The sequence below is a fragment of the Sus scrofa genome, chromosome 5 (assembly GCF_054392235.1).
Source record: "Sus scrofa isolate SSC_HxYL_T2T_F1_AM1 chromosome 5, Sscrofa_HxYL_maternal_Yorkshire_Landrace_v2.0, whole genome shotgun sequence".
Lineage (NCBI taxonomy): Eukaryota > Metazoa > Chordata > Mammalia > Artiodactyla > Suidae > Sus > Sus scrofa.
This window is the reverse complement of record NC_139387.1, coordinates 85,579,246-85,602,389: the sequence shown is the minus strand read 5'-3', so window position 1 is coordinate 85,602,389 and position 23,144 is coordinate 85,579,246. Positions and strand designations below refer to the sequence as shown.

Sequence of the window (23,144 nt, the reverse complement as noted above, 5' to 3'; positions counted from 1 at the left end):
ATATCTGATAAGGGACCAGATATCAAGAATATATAACTTGCACAGCTCAATAATAATAAAAAAATAAGCCAATTTAAAAAATTGGCAAAAGATCTGAACAGATACCTCACCAAAGAAGATAGACAGATGGCAAATAAACATATGAAATGATGCTCAATATCCTATGTCATTAGGAACTGCAAATTAAAACTGAGATACCACTACAATCTATTAGACTGGGGGAAAAAAAGAAAGAAAGAAATGACAATACCAAATACTGATAAGAATGAGTCTCATTCTTTTTTGGTGCAAATGCAAAATGGTACACTCACTTTATTTATTTATTTATTTTCTTTTTAGGGCGGCACCCACAGCACACAGAAGTTCCCAGGCTAGGAGTCGAACTGGAGCTGCAGCTGCTGTCCTATGCCACAGCCACAGCAACCATATCCAAGCTGCATCTGCAACCTACACTGCAGCTTGCGGCAACATCCGATCCCTTAACCCACCAAGAGACGCCAGGGATCAAACCTGCATCCTGGAGTTCCCGTCGTTGCTCAGTGGTTAACGAATCTGACTAGGAACCATGAGGTTGTAGGTTCGATCCCTGCCCTTGCTCAGTGGGTTAACGATCCGGCGTTGCCGTGAGCTGTGGTGTAGGTCGCAGACGCGGCTCGGATCCCAAGTTGCTGTGGCTCTGGCGTAGGCTGGCAGCTACAGCTCCAATTAGACCCCTAGCCTGGGAACCTCCATATGCCATGGGACCGGCCCAAGAAATGGCAAAAAGACAAAAACAAAAAACAAAAAACAAAACACCTGCATCCTCATGGATACTAGTCAGGTTCTTCACCCACTGAGCCACAATGAGAACTCCAAGGTATAGTCGCTTCATCAGTTTCTCACAAAGCCAAATATAGTATTATCATATGATCCAGCAATCATACGTCTAAGTATTTACTCCAATGAGTTGGAAACTACATCCATATAAAAACCTGCACATAAATGTTTACAGCAGCTTTTACTGCCAGAAACTGGAAGTAACCAAAATGTCCCTCAAAAGGTGAAAGGATAAACAAACTGGTACATCTATATAAGGGAATATTGCACTAAGAAGAAAAGACATGGAGGAAACATATATTTTTCAGTGAAAGAAAGCAGTCTGAAAAGGCTACATACTGTATGACTCCAACTGTATGACATTATATATGCAACTATAAAGTGTCTGCAGTAGCAAATCTACAGAGACAGAAAGTAGATTTGCAATTGGTTGGAATGCAGAGAAATGACGAGTATAGAATTTCTTTTTTGGTTGCTGGAAATATCCTACACTTAGAGTGACTGCACAACTCTATAAATATACTAAGAGCCGTTTAATTGTACACTTTAAATTTAATGAAGTTGAGTTTATCAATTATCCATGGATTGTGTTTTTTAAAACATATCACCATACCCAGGGTCATCTGGATTTTTTCCTACACTATCTTTTAGGAGTTTTAAAGCTTTGCATTTGACATTTAACATTTAAGCCTATGATCCATTTAGAGTTAGTTTTTGTGACGGGCATAAGGTCTGTATCTAGATTTTTTTTTTTTTAACACATGTATGTCCAGTTGTTCCATCACCATTTGTTGAGGAGACTGTCTTTGCTTCATTGTATAGCTTTGGCTCCTTTGTCAAAGATCAGTTGACTATAACTATGAAGATTTCTTTCTGGACTCGTTATTTCTTTCCATTGATCTACTTGTCTATTCTTTCACAAAAACCACACTTGCTTGATTACTGTAGCTTTACAGTAAGTCTTGAATTTCAGCAGTGTTAGTCCTTCAACTGAATTTCAGCGGTGTTAGTCCTTCAACTCTGTTCTTCTCCAATATTGTGTTGGCTATTTTGGGTATTTTCTTTCCATATAAACTTTAGAATCAATTTGTTGATATCTATAAAACTACTTGCTAGGGAGTTCCCGTTGTGGCTCAGTGGAAGTGAATCCGACTAGGAACCATGAGGTTGCAGGTTTGATCCCTGGCCTCGCTCAGTGGGTTAAGGATCTGGTGTTGCCTCAAGCTGTGGTGTAGGTCGCAGACGTGGCTCGGGTCTGGCATTGCTGTGGCTGTGGTGTAGGCCGGGGCTACAGCTCTGATTAGACCCCTAGCCTGGGAACCTCCATATGCCACAGGTGCAGCCCTAAAAAGACAAAAGACAAAAAAAAAAAATTACTTGCTAGGATTTTTATTGGGATTTCATTGAATCTACAAGTCAATTTGGGAAGAACATCTGGACATTATTTATTCTTCCTATCTATGAACATGGAATATCTCTCTATATATTTAGTCCTTCTTTGATTTCATTCACCAGAGTTTTTAGGTTTTCTTCATAAAGATCTTACATATATTTTGTTAGATGTTATCCCTATTTTATTTTGAAGGATGCCAATATAAATGGTATTGTGTTTTTAATTTCAAATTCCACTTGTTTCTTGTTAGTATGTAGGAAAGTATTTAACTTTTGCATATTAGTTTTTCATCCTGCAACTTTGCTGTAATTGTTTATTAGTTCCAGGAGCTTTTTGTTGGTTCCTTCAGATTTTCAACATAGACAATCATGTCATCTGTGAACAAAGACTGTTTTATGTCTTCCTTCCCAATCTATATACTTTTTTATATCCTTTTCTTGTCTTGTCACACCAGCAAGGATTTCTAGTACAAAGTTGAAAAGGAGGAGTTCCCGTCGTGGCGCAGTGGTTAACGAATCCGACTAGGAACCATGAGGTTGCGGGTTCGGTCCCTGCCCTTGCTCAGTGGGTTAACGATCCAGCGTTGCCGTGAGCTGTGGTGTAGATTGCAGACGTGGCTCGGATCCCGAGTTGCTGTGGCTCTGGCGTAGGCCGGTGGCTACAGCTCCAATTCAACCCCTGGCCTGGGAACCTCCATATGCCGCGGGAGCAGCCCAAGAAATAGCAACAACAACAACAAAAAGAAAAAAAAAAGACAAAAACAAAGTTGAAAAGGAGTGGTGAAAGGGAACAACCTTGCCATGTACCTAAACTTAGTGGGAAAACTTCAGTTTCTCACCATTAAGTATTATGTGAGCTGTAGAGTTTTTTTTTTTTTTTCTAAATAGTCTATCAAATTGAAAGTTCCCCTCTATTCCTAGTTTACTGATAACTTTTATAATGAATGAGTGTTGTATATTGTCAAATGCTTTTTCTGCATCTATTGATATTGTCATGTACATGATTTTTCTATTTTGGTCTGTTTATATGATGGATTTTTACTTATTTATTTTGCTTTTTAGGGCTGTATGTGCAGCATATGAAAGTTCCCAGGCTAGGGGTTGAAGAGGACCTGCAGCTGCCAGCCTACACCACAGCCACAGCCACACTGAATATTTAACCTGCTGAGTGAGGCCAGGGATCAAACCCACATCCTCATGGACAGTGGTCAGGTTCATTACCACTAAACCACAATGGGAACTCCCTATATTAATTGGTTTTTGAATGTTGAACAAGCCTTGCATAACTGAGATAAATCCCAGTTGGTCATGGTGTACAATTCTTTTTAGACTTTTTATGATTCCATTTGCTAAAATTTTGTTGAGGATTTTTTTTTTCTTTTTTTTGGCCTTTTGCCTTTTCTAGGGCCGCTCCCATGGCATATGGAGATTCCCAGGCTAGGGGTTTAATCAGAGCTGTAGCCACCAGCCTACTCCAGAGCCACAGCAACGCAGGATCCGAGCCGTGTCTGCAGCCTACACCACAGCTCACAGCAACACCAGATCCTTAACCCACTGAGCAAGGGCAGGGATCAGACCCGCAACCTCATTGTTCCTAGTCAGATTCGTTAACCACTGAGCCATGACAGGAACTCCTGTTGAGGATTTTTGAATCTATCTTCATAAGAGATACTGATCTGTAGTTTTCTTTTTTTTCTAATGTCTTTGCCTGGTTTTGGTAGCAGGAGGATAATGCTGGCCTCATAGAATGAGTTAGGAAGTACTTTCTTGGCTTCTATCTTCTGAAAGAGATTGTAGAGAACAGGTAAAATCTCTCCTTTAATTGTTCGGTAGAATTTACCAGTGAATCTACTGGGACCTGGTGCTTTCTTATTTGGAAGATTATTAATTATTAATTCAGTTTCTTTAATGGACATAGGCCTATTCAAATCATTTGTTTCTCCTTGTGTGAGTTTTGGCAGATTACATCTTTCAAGGAATTGATCCATTTCATATAGGTTATTAAATTTATGGGCGTAGAGTTGTTCATAGTATTCTTTTATGACCCTTTTAATTTCTATGGAATCTGTAGTGATGTCCCTGCTTTTATTTTGGGTGTTAGTAATCTGGGTCCTCTTTTTTTCTTAGTTAACCTAACTAGGAATGTATTAACTTTACTGCTGACCTTTTCAAGGAGCTAGCATTTGGTTTCATTAGTTTTCTCCACTGCTTTCCTGTTTTCAATTTTATTGATTTCTGTTTGAATTCTTACTTTTTTCTATTTACTTTGGATTTAATTTGCTCTTCTTTCATAGTTTCCTAAGTTGGAAACTTAGATGATTGATCTAGATCATCATCTTTTCTAACATATGCATTCAAAGCTATAAATTTCCTTCTAAGCACTGCTTTCTTTGCATCTGACAAATTTTAATGAGTTGTTTTCATTTCATTTTCTTCAAAATATTTAAAATTTCTCTTGAAATTTACTCATTAACTCATGTTTTATTTAACCTTCAAGTATTCAGAGATTTTTCTAGTTATCTTTCTGTTATTGACTAGTTTAATTCCATTGTGGTTTGTGAGAAACCACTGTATAATTTCCACTCTTTTAAATTAGCACATATATATATTTGTTTTTAATGACCACACCTGTGGCATAGGGTCAAATCAGAGCTGTAGCTGCCAGCCTCCACCACAGCCACGGCAACACCAGATCTTTAGCCCACTGAACGAGGCCAGGGATTGAAACCACATCTTCACGGACACTATGTCTGGTTCTTAATGTGCTGAGCCACAATGGGAACTCCCAGTTAAGATACTTTTAATAATCTACAATATGGTTATCATGTATGAATGTATAAATTAATATGTATGTGTGAATCATGTAAACTTGAGAAAATTTTTACTTGGTAATTGTTGGATGAATTGTTGATGTCCATTATATCCAGTTCCTGGGCCAGGGATTGAATCTGAGCTGCAGCTGCGGCCTACACCACAGCTGCAGCAAATGCTGAATCCTTTAACCTGCTGCACTGGGCTGGGGATCGAACCAACACTTCCACCGAGACAAGCCAGGTCATTAATCCAGTTCATTCAGAGTGGTGAGTTCAACTACATCCTTACTTATTTTCTGTATGCTAGGTCTGTCCATTTCTGAGAGAAGATGTTGGAGTCTGCAATTTGTGATAATGGTTTCATCTATTTCTCCTTTTAGTTCTATCAGTTTTTTACCTCACATAGTTTGATGCTGTGTTGTGAGGCACATACATATTAAGAATTATTATATCTTCTTGGAGTTCCCTTGTGGCACAGTAGGTTAAGGGTCTGGTGTCATCACTGCAGTGGCTTAGGTCACTGGTATGGCAGGGGTTCCCTGGCCAGGAAATTTCTGCATGCTGCAGACACAGCAAAAAAAAAAAAAAAAAAAAAAAAAATTGTTATATCTTCTTGGTGATTTGACCTCTTTATCATTATGTAATGCCCTTCATTATCCCTGATAACTTTTCTTTGAAGTCTGCTTGTCTAAAATTAATATAGCTACTTCTTTCTTTTGGTTAGTGTTAGTGTGGGATATATTTTTTTTATCCATTTATTTTTTTCTTTTTCAGCCACACCCACAACATATGGAAATTTCTGGACCAGGCAGCTGCAGCCTACACCACAGCTGAGGCAATGCCGAATCCTTTAATCCACTGTACTGGGCTGGGGATGGAACCAACACTTCCAGAGACAAGCCAGATCATTAATCCACTGTACCACATCAGGAACTCCATCCATCCATTTACTTTTTATCAACAGGTATCTTTATATTTAAAGTGGGGTTTTTTTTTTTTTGTAGACAACACATAGTTGAGTCATGTTTTCAGGTGAACTCTGACTATCTGTCTTTAAATTGGTACATTTAGACCACTGATGTTCAAAATGACTATTGATATAGTTGGATTAATAGCTACTATATAACTTATCATTTTCTATTTGTCACCTCTGTTCTTTGTTCCTATTTTTGTCTTCCACTCTTTTTCTGTCTTTTGTAGGTTTAACTGAATTATTTTATGTGATTCCATTTTCTCTCCTTTCTTATCAGCAATACTTTTAAACTTTTTCTTAGTGGTTGCCCTAGAGTTTGCAAAACACACTTGCAACTAATCCAAGTCTATTTTATTTTATTATTGTTTTTGCTTTTTAGGGCTGTACTCGTGGCATGTGGAGGTTCTCAGGCTAAGGAATCTAATCAGACTATAGTTGCCAGCCTACACCACAGCCACAGCAACACAGATCCGAGTCACATCTGCGACCTACACCATAGCTCACGGCAACGCCAGATCCTTAACCCACTGAGCGAGGCCAGGGATCAAACCTGCAAGCTCATGGTTCCGAGTTGGATTCGTTTCTACTGCACCATGACAGGAACTCCCACAAGTCTATTTTAAAATAACACTATACCATTTCACAAGTGGTGTGAATACCTATAATAATAAAATAATCTTAATTCCTTCCTCCCATCCCTGTATTGTTTCTTTTATTTCACTTATATACAAACATAATTAGGCATATATATGATATATAAGCATACATAATTGAATACATTGTTGCTATTATTTTGAACAAAATGTTATCTGTTAGATTCATGAAGAATAAGAAAAATAAAAGTTTTTATTCTGTCTTCACTTATTCCTCCTCTGATGCTCTTCTTTCTTTATGTAGATCCAAGTTTCTGACCTATATTATTTTCCTTCTCTCCAACATACTTCTTTTAACATTTCTTGCAAAGCAGGTTTACTGGCAAAAAAAAAAAGTTCCCTCAATTTGTGTTTTCCTGAGAAAGTCTTTATTTCTCTTCCACTTTTCTTTTTTTGGCTGCACCCATTGCATGCAGAGGTTCCTGGGCCAGGGATCAAACTGACACCACAGCAGGGACCCAAGCAACTGCAGTGACAATGTTAAATCCTTACCTGCTGATGCACAAGAGAACCCCTCTCCTCCACTTTTGAAGGACAATTTTACAGGGTACAGAATTTGACATCAGTGTGTTTTTCTCTCAACATTTTAAATACTTACTCTATTCTCTTCTTGCTTGCATGGTTTCTGAGGAGAAGTCAGATATAACTCTTATCTTTGTTCCTCTATTAGGTAGGTATGCTTTTTCCCCCTTTCAGGACTTTCTATCTTCAATTTTCTATAACTTGAAAATGATATCCCTAGGTATAGGGGTGTTTTTGTTTTTGTTTGGTCTTTAACTTGTTTGGTATTCTCTGAACTTCCCAGATCTATGGTTTGATGTCTGACATTAACTTGGAAAATTCTCAGTCATTATTGTTTTAAATATTTCTTCTGTTCCTTTGTCTGCTTTTTTTCCTTCTGGTATTCCCATTATGTGTATATTACAACTGTTGTAGGTGTACCACAGTCCTTGGTATTCTGTTGAGTTTTTTTTTTTTTTTTCCATTCTTTGTTCTCTTTGCTTTTCAGTTTTTGAGGATTGTATCAATATATCCTCTAGCTCAAAGATCTTCATTCAGCCATGTCCAGTATAACAAGGCAGTTTTCAATGCTGTTACAGTAGTTTTTATCTCTACCATTTATTTTTGGTTCCTTCTTAAGATTTCCATCTCTCAGCTTATATTGTTTGTCTGTCCTTACATGCTCTCTATTTTATCCATTAGAACCCTTAGTGCATTAATCATAGGTGTTTAAAATTCCCGGTCTGATAATTCCAACATCCCTGCCATATTTGATATTGATGTTTGCTCTGTCTCTTCAGTTGTGTTTTCTGGAGTTTCCATTGTGGCACAGTGGTTAACGAATCTGACTAGGAACCATATGGTTGCAGGTTCAATCCCTGGCCTTGCTCAGTGGGTTAAGGATCTGGCGTTGCTGTGGCTGTGGTGTAGGCCGGCGGCTACAGCTCCAATTAGACCCCTAGCCTAGGAACCTCCATATGCTGTGGGAGCAAGTGTAGAAAAGGCAAAAAGACCCAAAAAATTGTGTTTTCTGCCTGTTTATATGCTTTATAATTTTTTCTTGATAGCCAGATGTGATACACCAGGTAAAATAAAGTGCTGTAAAAAGGCTTTAAAGATGTGGTGGTGAGGTGTAGGGGGACATATTGTCTTGTCATTAGACTGAAGTGTTTTTTTTACTGAGCCTATGCCTCTGGACTATGAATTTCACAAGTGTTTCTTGGATGTTTTTTTTTTTCCTCATAACTCCCTGGAGGTGGGATAGGACTAGAGTGAGTTGGAGTTGGGTATTTCCCTTCCTCACGTCAGTTGAACTCTGCCCCCACCCCCACTTTGCCTGGATCCTCTGAAAGTTTTTAACTCTCAGAGTTGTCTGCCCTGAGCCTCCAGCAACTTGTCAATTTACAGTTCAGGTTTTCCTACTCCTTTATTGGTTCTCAAGGAGGTTTGCATTTGTGGGTCTCTGCTCCAGGAAGCTGTGATAAACTATATTTACCTGTTTGTCTCTCCAATTTGGGAGTCAGCAGTTTGCCCTGTGTCCTCTCCTCTCTTATGGATTTAAGAAGCGTTGTTGATTTTTCAGTCCTTTTACTTGTTGTTAGCATGGAATGGTGACTACCAAGTTCTTTACATGGGGATGGAAGCTAGAACTCCAAAGTCCAAATTACACATTTTAAATGGGTGAATTTTAGGATATATGAATCATATCTCAATAAAGATGTTTTTAAAATTTAGAAAAGGAGAAACTGGAAAATCTCCCCATATATTCCTGGGTTTTTAACTCCAACAATGAATCTAAAGGCTGAAACTTAGAAGTCAATCAATCCCTTCCCCTTTCTACCATTACCAACTCCTGTGTCTTCATGAAAAGTGTTCTTAATGACTTACTGCATTAACGCATCTATCGCAATTAGGTGAAGACAAGAAAATGTCACTTGCTCATAGCCTCATCCCAAGACACTCAATCCTTTAGATATCTTTTTCTGTCCAGGGATCAATCATCCCTAGGAGTTCCCAGAAAGTTATATGAACACAATTTAAAGAAATGCCATCTCAAAAGGCATCTAGGGAACCTTCAGATCAGTTGGAGCTGGGGAGGCATAGAAAAGAATTTTCTCAGAAGTACTTAGGTCTTGACTATGGTCATCCTAGCTCAATCCCCAAACTTGAAGATGTTACTTTCTGAGAGCTAAATTAGTGAAAACCAACATAAAATAGAGATTTGCTAATGGAAGAAATTTGTCATTTAAAGAAATGGCTGTAAATGTCTTCCTAACAAGAATTTTGAGAAACCCCTATTCGTCATTAATTTACTTATACATTCCCCAAATATTTATTGACTCATTATGTGCGAGCCACTGTGCCAGGTACTGAGGTATAATAAGCTCTCATGGAACTTATCATCTAGAAGTGCTGTCAAAGGAAGTTTATATTTCATTGGACCTGGGGTACAAGTGAAGAAATTAATAACCCGGAGTTCCTGTCATGGAACAAATCCAACTAGGAACCATGAGGTTGAGGGTTTGATCCCTGGCCTCGCTCAGTGGGTTAAGGATCTGGCGTTGCCGTAAGCTGTGGTGTAGGTCGCAGACGCGGCTCAGATCTGGCGTCACTGTGGCTCGGATTAGACCCCCTAGCCTGGGAAGCTCCATATGCTGTGGGTGTGGCCCTAAAAAGAAAAAAAAAAGAAAAAAAATTAATAACCCAATTTATAACTGTAATACAACAAATTCTTATGACATATATTTGTTAGATGAGGGTAAATGGAATTTAAAAATGGGACCTGGATACTAAGAACTTGGCAGTGTTTATTTAGTACTGTTTGAGAAAAGAACACCAGTGGATGTACATTCCAGCGTTAGAAAGAAGAGTGAACACAATGGAATACTATTCAGCCATAAAAAAGGATGACATAATGCTATTTGCAGCAACATGGATGGAACTAGAGAATCTCATACTGAGTGAAATGAGCCAGAAAGACAAAGACAAATACCATATGATATCACTTATAACTGGAATCTAATATCTAGCACAAATGAACATCTCCTCAGAAAAGAAAATCATGGACTTGGAGAAGAGACTTGTGGCTGCCTGATGGGAGGGGGAGGGAGTGGGAGGGATCGGGAGCTTGGGCTTATCAGACACAACTTAGAATAGATTTACAAGGAGATCCTGCTGAATAGCATTGAGAACTATGTCTAGATACTCATGTTGCAACAGAAGAAAGGGTGGGGGAAAAACTGTAATTGTAATGTATACATGTAAGGATAACCTGACCCCTTTGCTGTACAGTGGGAAAATAAAAAAAAAAAAAAAAGAAAGAAAGAAGAGTGATATGATAAAACCATGAAAGCTCCTTATAAATGGATTTTCCTTAATTTTAATCCTAAACTCCAATATCATACATTTCACTTTTTCATAATTTTCTGTTTATTTTATTTTATTTTATTTTATTTTATTTTATTTTATTTTATTTTATTTTGTCTTTTTGCTATTTCTTGGGCCGCTCCCGCGGCATATGGAGATTCCCAGGCTAGGGGTCTAATCGGAGCCGTAGCCACCAGCCTACACCAGGGCCACAGCAATGCGTGATCCGAGCCGCATCTGCAACCTGCACCACAGCTCACAGCAACGCTGGATCGTCAACCCACTGAGCAAGGGCAGGGATCGAACCTGCAACCTCATGGTTCCTAGTCGGATTCGTTAACCACTGCACCACGACGGGAACTCCCATAATTTTCTGTTTATCAAACAACTTTTAAATTTCAAACGTAATTCCCCAGGAACCTTAACAATTTGGAAGGAGCACTTTAGTGAGCTATGGTTGACTTATGAATCAAAATTTGTATGCATAATTTGATGGTGGACTGATTAGAAGAGAATGTTTGAGATCTGGGAAGTTCTAGAAAATAGGGCATATCTAATCCTCAGGCCTCTAATGGGGGAGGCTGAAAAGCATCCCTCATGGCAGGGTTTAGGTGCAGGAAGCCTGCAGGTAAACACATTATGGTGACTAAGGAAGAAGAGGTTGAAAAGGGGGACTAAACATCACCATACAAGCTAGGCTGCCTAAGCAAAGTATCAGGAATTAAGTGCACAGTTTAGCAGAGTTAAGGAGTCACGAGAGCAAAGCAGCAAGTTAGTCAAATAAGAGATGTTATCAATAAATCTCAAGGCAACCAAACTAAGCCAGCGGCTGAATTTGCCCTCATTCCAAAATTATTTTCATTGCTAGTATGGTTTAATGGGGCTGGAAAAGGACACGCTGGACACTTCCTCCATAGGAAGAGCCAAAGTGTCCTAGGTTTGCACTGGAAAAGAACATAGGGCCCTCAGATAGGCTTCTCAAGGGGGCTTATGTCCATTCTAATGAGTCAAGGATAGGAATTAGCTAGGGTACCTCTAGAAATCTAGAACTTTGTCCAAAGTATAATCAGTTTTCTTTAGTTGTTGAGATTGGTAGTTAGAACTCAGGCTTTAGGGGACTTGGCAGAGAGTGAGGGGAAAAAAAGAATTGAACCCATAAGAAGGTCAGTTGGACCCAGAAGGCCATGTGTTAAAGTCCACTATTTCTTCTACTGTGTACTACCAGATGGTGGTCTTGTTTTTAGCACATCAGATAAAGCTCATGTGCCAACTTCCTTATATGACAGTTCACCTTATATGTATAGTCAGGTACCAAGTAACGAAAGACACATTCTTTATACTGAGCATCAGAGTACAGGAAAGCATTTAGAAGGTCATCTTAGATTTCTCAGAGCTCTCCAGGCACAGACAGCTATTAGGATATTGGCATGAAGTCCAGGTAAACAGTTGGGACAAAGATTATAATTATTACAAAAGAGGGCATTCTGGGGGAGAGAAGTTTAAGATGTTTAGAGAGAATTCTGCAGCAGCTAGATAGGAAGAGCACTTGAGTAAAACAGTTGAGATAGTCTAAAGTACTTGGTTCATATGCTCTGCCCAATAACTCTGTTAAGTAGTAGTAGGTAAATGAAGACAGAGAGAGGTTTGGAGAGTATGCTCCAAACCAGGATAAAGTAAAATATCACTGCCAGGAAGTTAAGTAGTTCACCAAGACAGAAGATCTCTTTGACAATGATCTAAAGGCTGGTATAGACGAGGGGCAATGAAGAGGACGTGGTATGCCATACTCAGGGTCCATTTACTACCACTCAGATGGTGTCGTGACTATGAAATGGGTACAGATCCATATTTAGACCACTATGATGAGCAGATAAAGATGATGCTAATGGTGATATACCAGGGCATTTAGGAATAAGAAGTAGGTATGCCAGTTATCCAGGTATGACTCTAACCTAGGAAAACAGGAAATAGCATAGTATGGCCCCATGTATTCAGTCAACAAATATTGAGCACCTATTACATATTAGGGACTGTTCCAGACTCAAGGGTATCCAGGATTGGGAAAAATAAACAAACAAACCTGTCTGTCCTCAAGGAGGTTACACCACAGTGAGGAAAGTAGATAATGAAAAAATTAGTCAAGTAGTAATAAACGCTGTGAAGAAAAATAGGAATTCCGTTGTGGATCAGCAGGTTAAGGACCCAACATTGTGAGGATGTGGGTTTGAACCCTGGCCTTGCTCAGTGGGTTAAGGATCTGGCATTGCCACAAGCTGCTGCGTAGGTCGCAGATGCAGCTCAGATCTGGTGTTGCCGTGGCGTGGCGTAGGCGGGCATCTACAGCTCCAATTTGAAACCTAGGCTGGGAACTTCCATATGCCACAGGTGTGGCCATAAAAATAAATAAATAAATAAAAATTAAAAAAATAAAAAAGAGAAATAAAGCAGGGCAAAGAAGCAGAGCAACAAGAGTGCTATCTTAAGTAAGGAGTTCTGGGAAAACCTTGCTAAAATGATATTCTAGGAAGAAGTCTGAACAAATAAGACAGAAAACCAGGCTACCATTTGGAGGGACAGTTTTCAGATGGGGAGAATAGCAAATGCAAAGATTCTGGGACAAGAAGAAGTTTGAGTCATACCAGAAGAGCACCAAGATTCCCCCTGGACCAGAATCAGAATCGTAAATGGGTCACCATGACTAGGTGGGATGATGTTGTGAACCATAGGCAGCAAGTAGGTACGGGTCTCTTCCTGGGTTAAAACAAGTATCTGGTCCTCTCACTTCCACAAAACCCCTGGATCTCATCAAGTCATTACCTGACTAATACGCTCTTATCTGTTTTCCTCCACTAGAATGTAAGCTCCTTGAGGACAGACCCTGGGCATGAACACAAAGCCACTGTCTGCGCTGGAGGACCATCCCTAACTGGGGTACGATGACCCTTGGAAACACCGCAGCCTCTGTTAGCCACTAATATTAAAGTTCCTGACACAGGGCACTGGATTAAGACAAAGGTTCTTGGTTTCAGTCCAGCAGATTCAGCACCACCTGGATCCTTGTCAGAAATGCAAATTCTTAGGCCCTACATGGGACGTACTGAATCAGAAACTCTAGGGGTGGGGCACAGCAATTTTTTTTTCTTTTTAGGACCCCTGCAGCATATGGAAGTTCCCAGGCTAGGGGTCTAATCAGAGCCATAGGTTTCGACCTATGCCACAGCCACAGCAATGCCAGATCTGAGCTGCGCCTGTGACCTACACCACACAGCTTGCAGCAAGGCAATACCACATCCTTAACCCACTGAGTGAGGCCATGGATTGAACCCGGATCCTCATGGCTACTAGTCAGGTTCTTAACCCACTAAACCACAACGGGAACGACAACAGTGTGGTTTAACAAGCCCTCCAGGTGATTAAAATGCACAATAAAGTTTGAGAACCATTGTTCTCAGTTGTGGAGGTCTAAGAACACCATCACTTGCATGTCTCAAAGAGCTGGATGGTTCCTATGGAGTAATTTCTGCCAACTGGGATCAAATTCTTGAGAAAGTTAGCTCAGGGAAGAGATTACAGGTAACAAAATGATCCCTACTACATGTTGAAGCACAACTTTTTTTTTTTTTTCTGTCTTTTTAGGGCCACATCTGGGGCATATGGAGGTTCCCAAGCTAGGGATCGAATTGGAGCTACAGCTGCAGGCCTTCGCCGCAACCACAGAAATGCAGGATCGGAGCCGTGTCGGCGACAAACACTACAGCTCCTGGGAACGCCAGATCCTTAACCCACTGAGTGAGGCCAGGGATTGAACCTGTGTCCCCATGGATACTAGTCAGGTTCCTTTCCACCAAGCCATGACGGGAACTCAATGAAGCACAACTTTCAAGTCATGATAAGGGCAGAGATAAATAAAATCTTCAGCTGAGGTACAGAGACTCAAGCCTGGACCAGACACACTTTTTCTTTTTGTAAAGAACAAGTTTTGAGGGATAGCAGAGAAGGCAAATAATCACTATATGAGACAATCTTGGGTGTCTTTCACCTCAGACCTGTTAACATCTCATGGAACATAATGTGAAAAGCCTGGCTGTTTAGCAAGTCCAAGGGATATAGTTTAGGCTCTTAAATACATTTCCCTGGGTTAACTGATTTAATAGGGGACAACCAAGAGATGGGTGGTTTAAGAGGATAAATAAGATAATCTCCATTAATCAATGGAAGATGAAAAATGTGTTTTATAGGTTTACCAGTATCTCTTTTTTTTTTTTAACTGGTGTCCTTGCATATTCAACTGGAAGAAGAGCATCTATAAAGTTATTTTCCCACTCAATGATGTTTCCAAATTAGTTGACATTATAAAAACCCTGAGCATTTTAGCTTCATGAAAACTCAAGTTCTTTGGAGCTGGTCCTAGAAAGTTGGGCTCAAGAGGTCAATGATGAATAGTGACTAGGTTGAGATTAAGGCAATTTTGATTGAGGAAGAGCTCCCACTGACTTTCCTTCAGCAATACAGGCTTTTGGGTTACTTTAGCATAGTCTGGATCTCTGATGCAGAAAGCAAGTATACCTGTTTGGAGGGAGCCTGAGCTGGGGGAAGCGACCATCTCCACATACCACTTGTACTCACAACGTTGGGGTTACTTTGCATCCTGGTCTGCATAACCACCCAGGTGTGAGTGTACTACCAAAGGAACAGAAAGTTGGTTGGGGGGGGGGCATGGGCAATGCTGGTGACAGTAGCCTAGATTAAGCAAAGAATATGATAGGAAGGTCTTATGCTTGGGCAGGGAAGCTGTGAAACAAAAGACAGATGGGTGTAACACTATTCTCTTGGCACACTCCCCTGTTTGCAGCCCAATAAGAAGAGGGGAGGAACTTCTTCTGTGGTGGTGCGGCGAGTCCAACTAGCATCGATGAGGGTGCGGGTTCAATTCCTGGCCTTGCTCAGTGGGTTGGGTTACAGTGTTGCTGTGAGCTGTGGTGTAGGTCACAAATGTGGCTCGGATTCCACGTTGCCGTAGCTGTGGCATAAGCGAGCAGCTTTGCTCCGATTTAACACCTAGCCTGGGAACTTCCGCACGCTGCAGGTGCAGCCCTAAAAAAGAAAAAATAAATAAATAAATAAAGGAAAAGAAGAGGGGAGGTTTCTGCCCAGGGGAAGCTTTAGGTCTAGTGGGCAGCTGGATCTGCTGGACCAAGGACTGGCCCACAGAGCTGCCTGCTCCCCCTGAGCATTTGTCCTGGAGATAGTTGTCCCACATTCTCAGCTATCTGGGAATATAAACCACCATCCTTTACAAAGGTTAGGGACCTAGGACCCCTTGCTGTGCCTCAGTGCAGGACCAAGTGACTTCCTTATGTTGGGAATTGATCCTCTATAGGCCAGAAACACACACACACACACTCACACACACACACATACACAGCCTACCTCAATTTAGTACAGGATGATCTGTCTATACTGATGGTCAGGTAGTTAGAAAAAAGGAGCTGCAGCTGTTTCCCTTCCAGGTGTGAGGCCTAGAGCTCAGCCCCTCCATACTGGCTTCACTTTACAGAGCAAGGAGCAGAGTATCCTGAATGGAGTCCCTATAAACTTTTTCAGGCTAGCACCAACAACAGTGGGACATCAGGGCAGGGTTTTGGGGGTTTGGGGCATCAGTATCTTTGGGCTCACCTCTGCCAATCATACTATTTGAGGCATACTATTTGAGGCTCACTCATAACCTATAGAGCTGCACTGCCTAGACTGAGGAATGGAGCAAGGCAGTGCCATTAACCATTCCACCAAAGCAGGTAACCACTCTTGCCCCCTCAAATCCCTCCCCAACCCAGGAGCCAAAATGATATTTTTAAAACATAAATATGATCCTGTTACTCTTCACTGACGTCCCATGGCTTGGGGATGGTAAGACCTAGAAGGCATGACAGGTTTTGCCTCTTCTACTATCTTCATAGTCAGCTCTCCAGCTACTCCTTTCCTCTCACTCAGGTCATACTGGCCTCTCTACTCCTCCAGTGAACCAAACTCCTCATTCAGAGCCTACTGTCCCTTTTTCCAGGAAGCTCTTTCCCCTTTGCCTGGCTAGTACATGCTCATCTCACAGGTCTTCCTGAGAAAAGGTCTCCCTGACTTCTCAGGCAGGTTCAGTCCCCTGTTTTACACTCTGACTGCATGGTACTATTTTCCTTCATTGTACTAGCTTTATTCTGGTTATCTAACCATGGGTGTGATTATGTGATTCCTGCCTTACTCCAACAAGACTATAAACTTCGTGAGGGCAGGCAATGTACCTGCTTTGTTTACTTTATTCCCAGTGCCAAGTACAGTGCCTGACACAATGTGTGCTAAACAAGTTTTCCTGTAGGACCGAAAAGAAGGAGGGAGAGAAGGAGGAAGGTAGGAAGGAATGAAGAAAAGGAGGGAAGGAAAGAAGGGGGGAATGAAGAAGGGAAACAGCCAGGGAGAAAGGCAGAGGAGGAGGAATGGAGGCCCCAACAGTGTGAACTGGGAAAATATCTGATTCCCCATCTCTAATGGAGAGCTGGAAGGGTTAAATGTAGCTCTTACCTGAGGCCTCAATGCTTAAAGGCAGAAGTTGAACATCAAAATTTTGTCCATAGGATAATGCTGAGTTCAAACCACAGAAGCAGGTCCAATTGGGTCACCAGAGCAATGGAGGTCTGAGGTGAGTATGAGGTGCAGAGCAAAATGAGAATGGGAAAAGCAGGGAAGAAGAGGGCAAATAAATAATCTACACAAATTCAGGAAACTGTAGGACAAGTCCACCAGCTGGGCTTTTTCTTTACCTAGCAGCTTTTTATGCATGAGCAAAGCAAGCCTGATTAAAGGGACACAGACCACACTCAGTTGCCATATATAGATACGATTGTTCCAACAGCTTAATAAATTGGGATTCTTGGATATAAACCCTCTTCTTGTGAGTCTGGTTAACTCTAGGTACACTAAGGAGACTGAAATAAGTTAGAGCGTATGCCATTTCAAAGCTTAGGACTGGATCCTGGACCATGGTGCCCTGCTACAGGCTGGACTCAGTGGCGCTCTGCTTAAGCAGTTACCTGGCCCCTCCCTTTCCTACATCTCCAAGGCTTCCTCTTTTAGAAATGCAACATTTTTGAACCAAAGTTATCAAGCTCTTAACTTACACACTGTCTCCTATTATCTCCCTTCTTGATTGTCATCTCTGGGGGGACAGGGCAAGCATCTAGTTCATTTTTTCATCTACTGAGTCTATACAGTGACTTCAAATAGTAAGTGCTCAAAAAATTTGGAATAAATATCTGTATTTCATAGGTGGTAGGAGTGCTTACTCCAATGAATTTGTTAACTTCTGGAGGAAAATCTTTTAGACTCAAATTCTTTCTGAAACTACAAGGAGTTGGGCTAAATAATCTCTAAGGTGTCTCCAAACTGTAAACTACTGGGACAATGACAAGGTTATGTTGTGTGTGTGTGTGTGTGTGTGTGTGTGTGTGTGCGTGTGCGTGTTTGTGTGTGTGTGTGTGTGTGTGTGTGTGTATTTAACAACCTATCATTTCTAATGCACTATTCGGCTCATAGTGGGAACTCAATAAATGTCTGCAATGAACTGACTGCAATACAAATATATACATATAAATAAATATAGATGTATACTCCAGTACAGAGATATATATAATTATATATAAATACATATATAATTTTCTTTTTTAAGGCCATTCCTGCAGCATATGGAGAGTCCCAGGGTAGGGGTCTAATCAGAGCTACAGCTGCCAGCCTACACCACAGAAACAACAACCAGATCTGAGCCATGTCTGCGACCTATACTACAGCTCGCAGCAATGCCAGATCCCTAACCCACTGGGAGAGGCCAGGGATTGAACCGGCAACTTCATGGTTCCTAGTCAGATTCGTTTCCACTGTGCCATAAGAGGAACTTCTGACTCCAATACAGATATATTAAGTTGAGAAGAAACACAGAGATAAATTCCTGAAGTTTCATACAAACTGCATAAGAGTTGGACACTACAAAGTATATAAGAGAAATTTGTTATTTAATGGATTCTGAAGGTGAAATTTTTTTTTTACAGTATCTGGAATCACTTTGTAATATAGTAACTCCTTAATTTGATCCTGTTTTTTTTTTTTTTTTTCTTTTTACAGCCACGCCCATAGCATATGGAAGTTCCAGGGCCAGGGGTTGAATCAGAGCTGCAGCTGCCAGCCTACACCAAGGCTTGTGGCATCACTGGATTATTAACCCACCGAGTGAGGCCAGGGATCAAACCTGCATCCTCACGACACTGTGTTGGGTTCTTAACCCACTGAGCCACAACAGAAACTCCCCTTAATTTAATCCATTTTTAAGTTTCACAGTTTTACATATCAAGGTAGCCAATAATAGGATAAACCAGATTAGCAGCTTACAGTTATGAGGGTGCCAACAGACTTAGCCCTGACCAAGCTATTCTTCACAGAGGGAAGTCCTTCTTTACATAGTTTTGCAGATGTTCAGCACCCCGCCCCCAGCACACAGACATTTTCTCCCTCTTGTCTTAACTCTTATTTCAAATCTGGTAGATCTATCCTACTTTATAATGCTGTGCATACATTTTTCACTTTCCAATACTCCTTTCCACATTCCTCCCCCTTGTTTAGCTACATGCCTCACCATTTTCAAAAACATGTATGCCTTCCACAGTGTGTGGATCATCCATAGTATCTAGACTCTTCAAGGTGTCTGTCTTGGGTGACTTTTGAATGAGCAGGCTGGAAGTTGAAGCTTCCCCAGATGAGAAGCACTATATCTAGGTCACCCTCAAGGTGGGATTCAGGGAGGGGAGTGCTCCTTAATCTCTTTCACTTTCTCTATGACTCTCAGCTAGTTGTCTAGGGATGTTTTTCCCCCACCCCCAATAAATCCAGGGAAAAATTAGAGAAGTACTGACTCTTATCAACAACTATCTTACCTCAAAAAGGTTCTAATCCTTTGACATAATTGGGGTAAAAGCAGAACACATAACTAGGAACTTTGAGACTGAGGTGGAAGAGAAAGCCATTTTTCTTTGGGACACTATTTATCTTATAGGTTTTGGAGTATCAATTAAAGTGGCAACAAGGGCTCTCACAAATGAACCTGGAAAGGTTGAAATAATTCACAAAGGACAGAGAAATCAAGTACAAGCTCAATACTATAAATCTTGTTCTCCCTCAACTCCCGAGTCCTCCCTATCTGCTTGAGGCCTATCCCCACATATCATGCCAAAATATCACCTGATACTTATACAAGGAAAAGACCATCATAAATGTTTTATCATAGTGGGGATGGAATACCCAAGGTCAGTTGACTGCTAAAGCCCGCCTCTACACCAGTTAAGTGTCATCTCCTGTACTGAGAGTCCCTGCAAGTGAACCCATTCTGTCACTGGAATATGATCAGGAGACAATGGTACCTGTTCTCTGAGGAGTCCTGACTAACTGGCGAGACTGAATCACACACATGAAAAATTTCAGATGGACTTCCTCTTTATGCATGCCTCCTAGAAATAGAGACAAAGTTTAATGCAAATCAACAGATCTGTGCAATGATTAAAATGGACAAAAGTGACATGGACCAGGTACATTTAAGACTAATAGGCCTTAGGACTTGACACTATAAAATGTCAGCATATGAACTGATACATATAATCTACTTTTATATATTTGACAGGACAAGATATCCTAAAGTCAGCAAGCACCTCCCCACCCCACCCCCAGCGGCTGAGAGTAGCTAAAAGGCTGGGGGCCTCCAGAGGCTTCCCTTCTTCCAGTCTGAGGTCACAGACCAGGACTGTCACCTGAGTCTAGAGAGCTTACTCAGAAGCATTTCTCTAAGGCTTCTAGACATGGCCTGGGTTCCAAGGCCCACCAAGCTGATGGGCTTGGTAACAAGTCTGAATGAACATACATATTTCTTCTCATTATTTTCTCTTAAAAATTACAGCACAGATTAAGTTAATTGATTCAGTCCAGCAACAGCAGCACTGGCCATTTAATTCTTCAGAGAGCAGAATCCTGGGTTGTTTCCCTGAGAGCTTTCCTCACACCTCCTGGAGGGGCATTTCAAACTGCTCCAAAGTTCTGGAAGTTTCTACACGTTTCCAGCATCTAACCTAAGCCAATTCCAAGCAGGTTTTTTTGTGCTTTTTTTTGTTTGTTTTTTGTTTTTTCTTTTCCCCAATGGCCAATCAAGCTTGATGTGGTGCAAAGGAGAATATAGAAGTGCAAGTTAAAAAACTCTTGTTTCCTAGTCTCAAATCTGCCATGTGCTTTATAGCCTTGCGAATGGTTCCATTTCTCTGAAACTCTTAGACTAAATCATCTCCAATAACCTCTGCAAGCAGTAATGTTTTGTGATTCTCAATAAAACATGACATAGCCTCAGCTATATTTAGCTCCTCAGGTTTACATCTGTCAAGGTGGCCACAGGTTGCCGCAGATCGAGGGTCAAAGCAACGAGCTGCCATGGAAACCAGAGCCTAAGCAAAAAACCGCCAGGCGGAACCAGAAAGCAACGGGTGAGGGGGCCGAGGGAACAGAGAAAAGCGTAGGACGAAGGGCACACTAACAGTATTCCAAGAACCAGAAAAAGCTCAAGATGAAAGGGAAACGGGGAAATTATAACTACAGCCTTAGATGCTCCCTTGACTTATCAGGCCTTACCACACTGCGCAGGCGTTTCGTAGGTCCTCAACTCTGCTCTTTGACCTCCCGCCCCCACCCCTCCCCCGCAGGCCACCGAGCAGCCCTTCCGGTGTTGAGGAGGCGGTTCCGGTTCGCGGCGGTTCCCGGGTTTTGCGTTCCGCGCCCGGCCGGAAACCCCTTCGTATAGCAGCCGGTTCCGGTTCGGTGAGTGGCGGCGGGAAGCTGGGGGAGGGGTGAGGATGGAGGGATCCTGGGCTGGGAGGCAGTGTGGGCCCGGGCCCGGCAACCTGGGCTTGGCTGGGCGGAAGCGGGGACGGCTGTGGGGACGGTGCTTTTTCCTCTGCCCCGCCCCCTGGGACCACCTCCCCTCCCCCCTGCCGTCCGCCGGCTGCGATCTGGCTGGTGGCCGTTAGTTAGGTTTCCCAAGGCCGTTCCTTCAGGCTTCTCCTCCCGCGTCGAGGAGAGGCGGTTTCCTTGCGGTTACGGCCGGTTCCATCTCAACGCCCAGCCCTCGTTGTGAGGAACAGGCAGGTTGGGATTTCGGGGCTTTCCCGCCAGAGCAAGGGCTTCTCTCGGGGGAAGCTGTTTTCACCCGGAAGCTCAGCCTTTCTCTTATACTTGCTTCACCTCCCGCCTTCCTTGAGACCTGAATGGTATTTCTCCGCTACTTCTGCGTCTCACGTAAACATTTCTCCAACTCTTTTACTCTGTGGTATCTCCCTGAGATGTGATATCGCTAGTGCCACCAACAGAAAGAAACGTCGGGACCCTCCTGCCCAGGTTATGAAAATCCCCTTAACTGCCACTGTTTGCTTACCTGGCTCATCGCCTCCTGGTAATTCCCTTGAACCGTCTCTTTCTTGGTGTACCCTAACCTGATCTCTCTGGCTACGTGCCCAGTTTCTCTTGAGCTTGGTGATTTCTGTTTATCGGTGCCTCTGCAGTATTTCCACTATCTTGTTAGCACTAACTTGCTCCTTTATCACTTTCACGTCAGCCTTGTTAAAGTCATTTCACTTCACAGTTGGTACGCTTATTTGGGTGGTGGTGATTCTTGCAAAATTTTTTATAAAAATTTTATAAGCCTTTGATTGGCTACCAACCATTTGACTTAGGGTGTTCCAGTTATGTGTTTTGGTTGGAGTAGGTCGCATTATCTCCTCAGTCTTTATTTTTTATAGAGATAATTTCTAAGGACTCATGTTGAAAGATAGATTACAGAGTTTGAAATTACAGTTACGGTGAAACCTAGAGCATTTCTTTAAGCGTGATCCCCTAATCTTCCAATTTAGAGACTCCCTTTTCTTGATCTAGTCCCATTTTGAAAGCCTCATTTGTTTTTATCTTGAGAAGCCTCATTCACTTTTACCTAATCCCCATTAATTATACCAAAGGTAAAGATGGTGTCCATATCAGTCATCTGATGACAAATCTAGAGGAAGCAAATGAATTAAAAAAAACAGGTTCTTCTACCTCAAGCTAAGGTGATGTAACTCAACTACAGCTTTGGGAGTTTTTCCTTTTCTTTACCCGACTCCTACATCTCCTACCAATTGCACCGGCTTTATTGTCTTGGTGTAAGTGTCTGTTGATGGATCTGGTTTCCTCCAGGGGCCAGTGAGATTCTCGGCCGCAGGGACCAGTTCTTATTCAGCTTCGCAGCCGCAGGACCCTATATTACTGGTGCACAGTAAATGTTTGTATATGAGGAAAAGCGAGTCCTTTCTGTTTAAGGTGTTAGAGTCTGGAGAGATTTCATGTAAAAAGGTGGGAAAAAACACGTAATTATATAGTACAAACTGTTTCATAGACATAATGTTCCAGAGTTCATAGTAGGATGATTCATATGATTCCTTCTACAACTTTCTCATATAAATTGTTCTGTAAAGCTAATTTTACAGCACCCTCTCCTCAGTATATACTTTCGGTAATTTCATCATAGCTCCA

The 23,144-nt window shown here is 41.6% G+C and overlaps 2 protein-coding genes and 1 long non-coding RNA gene across 20 annotated transcripts in view; 2 read left to right on the top strand and 1 right to left on the bottom strand.

Annotated features, from left to right (window-relative positions):
* PFKM (phosphofructokinase, muscle) overlaps positions 1-22,082 on the bottom strand; it is a 49,597-nt gene extending 27,515 nt beyond the window's left edge. The window contains exons 1-2 of one of the 5 annotated variants that reach the window (XM_021091206.2): positions 22,015-22,082; positions 19,967-20,053 (exon numbers count right to left, since the gene is read on the bottom strand). In XM_021091206.2, coding sequence (XP_020946865.1) covers positions 19,967-20,048 — 82 coding nt within the window. In that variant the 5' untranslated portion in view covers positions 20,049-20,053; positions 22,015-22,082. Of the gene's footprint in view, positions 1-17,084; positions 17,193-19,966; positions 20,054-21,215; positions 21,258-22,014 lie in introns of those variants that run through there. The other 4 variants (XM_021091205.2, XM_021091211.2, XM_085024859.1 and 1 more) reach the window with 4 other exon arrangements.
* Positions 5,866-13,513, top strand: LOC146403498 (uncharacterized). The gene is made up of 2 exons (XR_014804161.1): positions 5,866-5,985; positions 13,368-13,513. It is a non-coding gene; the product is annotated as an uncharacterized LOC146403498 (long non-coding RNA).
* Positions 21,350-23,144, top strand: part of SENP1 (SUMO specific peptidase 1) — a 56,566-nt gene continuing 54,771 nt past the window's right edge. For 4 of the 14 annotated variants that reach the window (XM_084957297.1, XM_084957296.1, XM_013997974.3 and 1 more), the window contains exon 1: positions 21,379-22,032. In XM_084957297.1, the coding sequence (XP_084813423.1) occupies positions 21,981-22,032 (52 nt within the window). In that variant the 5' untranslated portion in view covers positions 21,379-21,980. Of the gene's footprint in view, positions 22,033-23,144 lie in introns of all 14 variants that reach the window. The other 10 variants (XM_021092613.2, XM_013997976.3, XM_084957302.1 and 7 more) reach the window with 5 other exon arrangements.